Source organism: Bidens hawaiensis, unplaced genomic scaffold (assembly GCF_021521415.1).
Source record: "Bidens hawaiensis isolate Kalapana, Puna unplaced genomic scaffold, B.hawaiensis_p1.1 tig00023994_1, whole genome shotgun sequence".
Taxonomy (NCBI): Eukaryota; Viridiplantae; Streptophyta; class Magnoliopsida; order Asterales; family Asteraceae; genus Bidens; species Bidens hawaiensis.
The window spans coordinates 368,806-378,840 of NW_027493773.1; the positions used below are offsets into that span (position 1 = coordinate 368,806).

General features: G+C 41.2%; 1 protein-coding gene across 1 annotated transcript; it reads right to left on the reverse strand.

Annotated features, from left to right (window-relative positions):
* Nucleotides 1-8,972: 8,972 nt before the first annotated feature.
* Nucleotides 8,973-10,035, reverse strand: LOC143568474 (uncharacterized). Its single transcript, XM_077054628.1, has one exon. The coding sequence runs from the start codon at nucleotides 9,846-9,848 to the stop codon at nucleotides 9,150-9,152; it is 699 nt and encodes a 232-aa protein (XP_076910743.1). The 5' UTR covers nucleotides 9,849-10,035; the 3' UTR covers nucleotides 8,973-9,149.

A 10,035-nucleotide genomic window follows, 5' to 3' on the forward strand; every position in this document is an offset into this window, starting at 1 on the left:
CGCCATGTTAGTCAGCGCGTGCATTTGTTATGTGCGCCCTGCGCGAGCGCGCCATGATAGTCAGCGCGTGCATTTGTTATGTGCGCCCTGCGCGAGCGCGCCATGTTAAGAACCAGCGTGGGCATATGTTATATGCGCCATGCGCGAATGTTTTGGCTTTATGTTTTCATGTACCTTAACGTTATGTTGTCTAATGGGTTGACCATCCCGCATGATGCTAAGGCGGGTGCATCCTAAATCGTTTATGCGCGTGCGGAAGGGAACTAACCTCCCCGCATGGCGGGAACATTGAGAGCTAGTTTGTCTGAAGCTCCAAGATGGAATTGACTTCAACATAACTGATCACTATGTTGAAATACCAAGACCACCTGGAGAATCTACAAATGAAACTCAATGTCCCTAACTGCGAGAAGGTTACGCACCTACCCGCAGCAAAGAAATGTCCTTCACGCAGAAAGCTATGCGCACAAAGTAATACGCACAGAACACTTAGTCTATTCTCCAGACGAAAGGAAATTACTCCCGCCCAAAAGGAAACAATAGCGTGTTTCAGAGATTTTCCACTTTTTACTGTACTCTAACAAAAGTACCTGAAAAAGCACACTGTAACACGAAAAGTCAACTGTCAGCCACCCTATTCTCACCAACCCCAGACCTGCATGCCCTGACCAAATCAAATCAAAATCTTTTATCCACTACTCCACTCTTAAATAAATAATAATAATTTCCATACTTTATCATCATTACCCCTAGATATGAAAAGATTACAATCCCCTAAAGCAAGGGATTGTGTTCCCTTGAGTTTGCCTATAAATATGTAACCTAAGTTATCACCCAAAACACACTTCAAAGAACTGCAAACTTGCACTAATCCTCTCCCAAGCATCCGTTGTTTTCAGCTCCGATCCTGTTACTAGGTAAGCCGAGAATATAACCTTGAGATCTACTTTCCAACCCTTATATTCTCCTATTTCTTGATCTTAATATATATACTTCCTGTTATTTAATCGTATTCTAGACCTTCAATTCCGAGGCCAACACCAAGAAAACCCGAATCTCGATTTAATCCCTTAACAAGAACCACAGGTGAGTCTCACAGCCCCTATTTTCACTGTTTTCACTATTTTTAAACTGCTTTCGGGGCGAGGGACACGTACTTAAATAATATTTTATCGTGGTATACTTACAAGCTATGCAAGCGATTATGTGTTTAAATTATATTTCATGATGAGCAATGCGAACGGTTATCTAAGGTTTTCGATGTATGTGCGCTAGAACTCGAGTAAGTGATCACTTTACCATTGGAACTCTAAGGGTAGGGACTGCTGGTTTGATCCACCCGCTCGTAGGGGTCGCACCTCTTTGCATGGACGAGTGCCTAGTATGGTCATGGGGCAGTACTATGGGTTTGAGCCCGCTCGTAGGGGTCGCACCTCTTTGCATGGACGAGCGCCTTGTTTTCCGGCACAACGTCCGCGCGTAACCCGCGGGACGGAATTATTGATTAGCTCGTAGTGGCAGCGCCACTTTGCATGGACGAGCACATTTTCCTGAAATGTCCGCGCGTAACCCGCGGGACGGAATTATTGATTAGCTCGTAGTGGCAGCGCCACTTTGCATGGACGAGCACATTTTCCTGAAATGTCCGCGCGTAACCCGCGGGACGGAATTATTGATTAGCTCGTAGTGGCAGCGCCACTTTGCATGGACGAGCACATTTTTCCTGAAACGTTCGCGCGTAAACCGCGGAACGATTTTATCAGAATATGTTGATAGAACTATGTTTTACCAAGCATGTGTTTTAATGATGATATCAGAATTATGTTTCAGAATGATTTGTATCAAGATTATGATGCAATACGATTTATCAAGTTACTAAAACTTGTGAACTCACTCAGTTTATACTGATTCGAATGTTTTTACGTGTCTTTCAGGAGATAACTAGGTAGCGCATGGAGTCACACTTAGAGCACCTCACGCTGAACATCTAAAACTAGCTTTTTGGAAGATTTTAGTTCTATCCCTTCGATGCGCGTGGTTGTTCCCGCCGCGCAAGGGAATATGGCGTGGAAATCTTCAACAGTTTTTATACTTGGATGTTTTTATGTAATTTTTAATCAATGTAATGTATTTGTATTAAACTTTTCATGCGCAATGAAAATCTTTGAATGTTTGCAATGGCCCGTGCTTAATTATCAATCCCCACTCGTGCGCGCCCGGCTGTTTCCGCCGCTCAGGGCCGGGTGTGACAGCAGCCCTCAACGCTTCTCATGAGGATGGGGAAAATGCCGGCTTCCTGCTTGGTCTAGGGTTCGTTGAGAAAGGCATCCCGCCTTCCAACTTCCCTTTATATGACGTTGATACTGAAGCTGTATATGACCAAGCAGTGAATCAGTATGCCGCCTTCCCGCATCCGGTGGTGGAGAAGGTGAACGAAGTTGCTGTTGCTGATGATGGGCTAGCTATCCTTAAAGCTTTCCTTGAACCGCCACGCTCTACTGATGGTGCGGGTCCAAGTGGAAGTGGTCTTGAAGCTTGATCCTGAAGATCCCTTTCCACCATTATAGATTTTTATTTTTGTATAGCTTCTTTTGTATGCGGGTATGTACCCAGCAATCTGTAATATTTGAATTTCGATGGAATAAATACTATTTGCCAATTCCTTGCCTTGTTTATTTCACGCATATTTTGTTTTAACTTAGCAATTTCTTTAGTACTTAGATAAGTTAACTTTTCAACGTGGCAGATAATAAGTTAAAGTTTTGCGTCCTCTTTCGTGATTGTGCGGATAAGACCGTCACTTGCACTTAGTAGGATGGCTAAGCTTTACCTATATCTGACCTGCGTGGAAGTTTTCCTCATCTTTTCCTTTGAAATTTTCTAAGTGTTTAGAATAAGTTAACCTTTGAACGTGGTAGATAATAGGCTGAAGTTTTGCTTCCTCGTTCGTGATTGTGCGGGTAAGACCGTCACTTGCACTTAGTAGGATGGCTAACCTTTACCTACATCTGACCTGCGTGTAGGTTTTCCTCATCGTTCTGTTAGAAATTTTCTAAGTATTTTGAATAAGGTAACCGTTCGACACGTGGTTGTCAATAGGTTAGTTCGGTTTCTTCTATCATGATTTGTGCGGTTAGGACCGACACTTTCATTTAGTGGGATCACCAAACTTTACCTATGACTGACCTGCGTGAAGGTTTGTCGTTTTTTGTGTTTATGCGGGTTTTGCCACCTTCCACAAGCAACAATTTCTTTATACTTATTTATGCGGTGAAAGCCGGCATCAGTGTTGAATAAATTAACCGTTCGACGCGCGGTTGTCAATGGGTTCAGTTTATCATGATTTGTGCGGTTAGAACCGGCACTTTCACTTAGTGGGATCACCAAACTTTACCTATGACTGACCTGCGTGAAGGTTTGTCATTTTTTGTGTTTATGCGGGTCTTGCCGCCTTCCACAAGTAACAACTTCTTTCCCACTTATGTATGCGGTTAAGACTGGCATATCAGTGTGGAAAGTTCATAAGTATAAATGTAAGATTATCAGCATCAATGTTCTAAGGAGAATCATTTCCATTAGAAGTGGCTCTGGGCCTTTTCTTTACAAGTTTGGAATTGATCTACATGCAAACTGTGTAATTGAGCTCCCTTCCATGTTGTTGGGATGGGAGTGCCATCAAGCCGATATGCACCTGGTTCGGGATCTCGTTGTTTACGCAGTATGTAGTCTCTAACATTGAAGCTGCAATTTCATTCGTGTTTTCCCCAGCTGGGGTTCTACACGCATCGGCCTGCTCAGCGTTCGTTACGCCACGAGGTGCGCGAGCGTCCCATCTCTGACAAATGCTTCGACGATGTCCTTCACGTCTGTGCATTCTTCAGTGTTGTGGCCTTTTGTCCTGTGAAAGTCACAGTATTTGCTCCGATCAGCATTGTGACGATGTCGGATTATTGGAGCCTTTGGCCATGGGAGCTCCTCAGTGGCGAATATCTCGGTGACGCTTTTGGTGAGTGGCGTCCATCTGGAGTTCTGGTTCGACTGTACGTTATCCCTTCCGCCTAACCCGATGTTGCAAGCCGGATGAGGTGTCAAAGTTTACCCTTGACTGCCAAATGCCTAGCTTCCGCTTTTTGTTTAGTCGGGCGGTAAGGATGTTATCTTCTCTTGTTTTCTGGGTGTAGAGGTTTGTGCTCTGGGGGAGATCTCTACCCAGTTGCTTTTCCGTTTCCGCAAAGCGTTTAGCTGCTGTCATGATGGCATCCCATGTGGATGGCATGCCATCTCTACCCGTTAAGGTGCGGATGAGCTCTGGGTCGTTCGAGCCCTGAATGAAAGCAGCGCGAACAAGATCTTCGCTGATATTACCCAGACTTAACTTCTTTGAGTTGAAGCGAGTGATGAAGTCTGGCAAAGATTCATCTTTTTCTCGAATGCAATTGAGGATTGTCCATTGCTCCTCGGTATACTTTCTTTGTTGGCTGAAGTGTTGGCTAAACTTCTGCTGGAAGTCTTCCCAATCGTAGATGTGGTGGACCGGTAGTCGATCGAACCACGCTCTAGCTGCCCCAACAAGCGTCATTTGGAACATGTAACACCACGTAGGTTCCGTCCAACTACTGACGGTTGCCCCCGCTATGAACCTGTTCAAATGATCGTCTGGATCAAATATACCATCGTAAGTGCCGATGTTGGACATCTGTTTGGCACTTTTCGGGACGATTGCTTCCGCAATGTCCCTTGTAAATTTGGACGTTCCCGCCTTTGCAGCAGTTGGTGTAAATGTTTTGGAGAACTCACGTGGGTTTCCACCCGCGTTTTTTGGTTTGAAGGTTTCTCCAAAACGCCTTCTCGGTTAGGAGTCCGTTTCCTTACGCTTCCCTTTCGCCCTATGACGAGGGTTTGAGTCACTATCAGATTCCTCCGAATCATCGTCCAAGTACTCTCCGAATTCCTCAGGCTGTTGGAGTGAACGTAAGCGTTCATCCAACTCAGCTTGGAATTCTTTTTGACGTGCTTCCGCCCACGCTTTAACTTCATCGAGTGTTTGGCGGGGGAGCCTCGTTCTTTGTCTCTCTAATTGGGTATCGGTGAATCCTAGTGAGAGATTATTTACTGCACTTGCCCCAGCTTGGGTAACTGGGGTAGTGTTCGTAAAAACTGTGTAGTCGCCGGTATTCCCCCCAGTAGATGGGGTTGTGGTTACCGGAGTTTCTTTAACCATCTTTCCAGAAGTTTGAAAAAACTAAAAAGAAATGAAGTTCTAGCTTTTATGCACGGATGGCGCCAATGAAGAAACACTAATTGACCCCGGGCAGATTACGGATAATCTGGGGGTTAAATAGATGTTTCCCACGAGGGGTTAGACCCGGCAAAGATGGTTCTTCTGATAACCTGCAAAACAAACACCGTGAGCTCGTCACTGAGAAGGGGGGGGGGTACCTCCTTGTGACCACCCTCCGGCGTGAGAATCAGACTAGATTGCTCTTGAATATAAGTGTATATTAAGAGATTGCTAGAGCAGATATCAGGTATAAGATATAAGATACAAGATAAGATGAGATGATCATACCATTTGGGGTATTTATAGCCGAAGGTAGGTTTCCAAGAAGGTGTAGCCGGCTGAATAGTATTCCTGTTCTACCAACTGTGGCCTACGCACGTGCCATGCTGGTAGTTGGTGGGTAGGCAGCGGCTGACAGTGACCAGGCCTGCTGTGTACTATTCCTTTTCCACCAACTGCAGGCTATGCACGTGGTATGACAGGAGTTGGTGAGTAGGCAGCGGCTAATAGTGACATACAGTACAAGAGCATGCTGCTCGCCATACTGTTGTCAATGAGCTGTCGTATCTCTGGTCAGATCTTTTGCCCATACCTCGTCAGGTACAGTACAAAAGATCCTCCAGTATCGTACGGACTGGCTCATTTGGGCGGGAGTATTCCCCCTCCCGCCTTTGTGCGGGATTGTTCCCAGCTTTGCTCATTCCTTCTTCAGGTGACTACTGAATTATTGAGAGCTAAGTGCCTTGTGCGTGTAGCCTTGCTGCGCGGGTGGCCTTCCCTGATGGCTTGTATCCGCAGCTGCGGGAACAGGCGGAGTACTTCACTATTGGGAGGCATTTCCTGCGGGAACAGCTTGCGTACTGCGCGTAAGGACGTCACGTCTCTGAGCATGGTGGGTCCTGCGGATCCAGTTGGTTTCTGCGCAGACGTCTCTCTTCAAGGTGAGTCCTGCGGGTCCAACTGGGCTCTGCTGGGAGCTACCTCTTCAATATTGCATATGCTTCTCCATTTTTATAAGTTGGAAGGGATCATTAATAATGATTTCATTAGTCGTGATAATCTCTTTGTTTCTCATAAGTGGGCAGCGATCACCACTTGTAACTTCATTAAACATTTAATTTTTTTTTTATAAAAATATAATTCTTTTGCTTTATAAAATTATTATCAAGTCATAGAATTTGCGGTTAATTATTTTAGTTTTATAAGAGTAACATACTCATAAATAAATAAATAAAGTTTTAGAATTTACCATTAAGGTCTATTTATAAGACCTTGCTTTAACGTTAATTTTAAAGGATATTTAAACCTCGTAAAAAATTAAGTAATATTATCACTGTATTCCTATTTTTATTTGTTGATTTGTCATTTGTAGTTGACAATATGTATTTTTTTAATTGATATTGTTAATCTTAACTACTCATACTAAGAATGATATGTTGTGGAAAATGTCCAGTTATTAGATGATCGGTAGTCATTGACATCATTGGTGGACTTGTAGTTTGTTTGATATCTTATAATTAAAGGCTGCTCTCAGGACGATTGATGCACGATACGACTATAGTGTTAATTGTAAGCATTGTTTGACATTTCGTAAGAGCTATGATCATTACACTTGACGGTTGATTCATGGTCCGACCTTGCTTCTTCTTTGGCAGTTTTCTCAATCTCTTGTTGTTATATCATGACATTATGCCTACGATATCAAGAGGATAGATTGTGGACATATGATTATTTGCACTCTTTAGTTTTAGCACATGTTATTTTATACGGAATAAATTACTAATTCAGCTCATGCGGTTTGGACCATTCAACCTTTTCATATAAAACTGAATCTGTTGACATTTTAGTCCATGATGTCTGAATTTGTAACTGTTTTACCCCCTAACACTAACTCTATTAATTTTTTCCATTAAGTCTATGCAGGGATGGCAAAAAAGCCCAAGCCCGACGGGTATATCCGAAACCCGAAACAAATGGGACGGGTATACCCGAAACCCAGTGGGTATGGGTCGGGTATGAGATTAAGTTTTAAAATTTTTCTCGGGTACGGGCCGAGTATGGGATTAGATGATACTCGGCCCGATTACCCGATAACACATACCCGTTTACCCGCACTACGTACCCGAGTTGTATACCCGAAAAATTCTTTGTATTTCATAGGTTGTGAAGCACATATATAAAAATATATATAAGTTATAGTGATATTATTTATTTATTGTCACACTTTTATATATGGAGTGCATTATATTTAAATTTGTAATAATTTTTGTATGAATAAAAGGTATAAAATATATATAATGATTAAAAAGATATACTTGAAAGTCCCAACGGGTATACCCGATACTCGCGGGTATGCCCGAAACCCGACGGGTAATTACCCGACAATTACCCGACGGGTAATGAGTCGGGTGTGGGACACGGTTTTAAAAACGGGTATGGGTATAAGATTACCAATATCCGGCCCGTTGCCATCCCTAAATCTATGAGTATGTAAGTTATTTTACACAAACTGAGTTATTTAAGTTATCAAAAGGCACAAAATTTGTTTAATCATTTTAGTTTTATAAGATCAGTAACACAGTCTATTTATGTAACCTAGTAACACTATTTTTTTTTATTAAAGAAATCATCATCATTATCATACTCAATAGCAAAATGATGGTAGAGTCTGAAAAGGGTGAGATGTAGGCAACCTTACCTCTACCTCGTAGAAATAGAGAGACTGCTGCTTCTGATGAGACTCCCGACTCGATAGTAGCTTTTGCATCAAGCCTTGGAAATAAGACAGTTTGGGGTCGTGTGCATCATTTACTTAAAATAATAATAACATAAATAATCATTTTTAAAGTTGTTACATTAATACAACTAATTATAAAAGAATATTGTGTATTTCTATGACGTAGTGCAAGAAAACGATCTAAGGACAGTTCGCAATAAGGCCTGGCCACAGTGCTTGGTTATAATAATATTAAGAATTATTGAGAGCTGACTCATTTTGGATATCCGGGGGAAGTCCTGAAATGAAACAACCTTTTTGTGCTTGTTGTGACAAATCCCTCAATACATTTAAATTAAGTTATAGTTCATTTTAATTGATACAATTCTGAATTCATTGTCAAATAAAAACACACTCTTTGATGTTCTAAAATGAAACCTCTATATATTTGACTATAATTCAGTTAGTTTTTCAATCTTGAAAATCAGTAGACTTTAGTTTAATAGTAAACAAATTTACGAGTTTGGAAAGTATGTGATTATTTGATCTCATTCATGAAATGCTTGGTTGGTGTTTAAGTACGTGAAGGTTTGGATGGATTCACTGAATTTGATAGACGTACTCTTTATTAAAATTAGAGTTTATAGAAAGGTACACCTATATTATTCTATAGACATTATTATCATGTACTAAATCTAAATGATAAATGATTGATCAAGAAGTCAAGATTTTTCAAATATTTGGTTAATTTGTTAACTTTATGAATTTTTATCGTTTGCAATTGTATTATAAGTGTTCCTAATAACTTGTCAATACAAATATTGTCGGGTGATTCGCTGTGATTATTTCAATGCTACAAGATTTTTACATTTGTATTAGTTTAGTAACTACCAACCTAACATTTTGTTTTAGTGACTAACTACAACCAAATTCGACTCTACGCAAACTCGGTCATAGCATGTGCTGATGTGCACATCGATCCTAGGATTTGAAGTCCCACAAATTGGACAGATGTACGTAGACAACACTAAATTTTGTTTCTTTAATAATAGTATATAATAATAGTAATAATAACAACAATCAAGATTTCAGTTAAAAAAATATATAAAAATAAAAAAAGAACAATTGCTAGTAAAGATGGTATGCATGATTTCACATGAACCAATAGTATAGAGCTGCGAACATCATGAATGGGTAGATCTTGGAACATCTCATTTGTTGTGAATCACTTGTGCCTGGAGTATTCTTATTAGACGTGGAGGTTAAACAGGAGATAGGGTTGACACGTTGACCACACCTCGCTGGTAATTCTTGTGCCTGAGTGACATTAATACCAGCTCGCTCAGCATTTTTCGTACCTTGATTAGTTATCATACTACATAAGCACTCTGGGTTAGACTTAATCATCGACTTTAAAGGATCGCAACAGCTGTCAGGTGGATCCCGTCCCTGTTGCTGGTTGTTTAGGTAACTGAGGCATGGAGCGAGTTGATTAATACATGTTGACCCCCCACCAGTGTTGCCACCGTTATCGCCACCATTGTTGGCACCATCATTGTTGCCATTGTTGTTGGCACCGTTGTTACCACCGCTGTTGCCACCGTTGCTGCCACCAATGATGCCATCAATGATGCCACCAATGGTGCTACCATTAATGCCACCATTATTGTTGTTGCCTTGAGCGTGTGCATTTTCCAAAAATAGCCCTGCCATGGTGATCATCATCATTATTATCATGCAATTAAACATCTTCATCTTGAATACTGTGTGTTTCTTTGTTGTAGATGTTTCTTTGAATTGTTGTGATGATTTACATGTAGCACATGCGTACATAAATAGTCTGTGATGCATGGTATAGGTTGGTGGGCGTGGTTGATCAAACTGAGAGCTAGCATGCTGACTTTTTTTTAATATGGAGAGTGTCAAGCTAGAAGAGGTTGAACTACCTAGACACAAAAAAGAAAAGAATTGCTATTATTGGAATAGATCATTCCACGTTTTAGTTTATTAGTTTGGATAATATATATAATTGGTACAA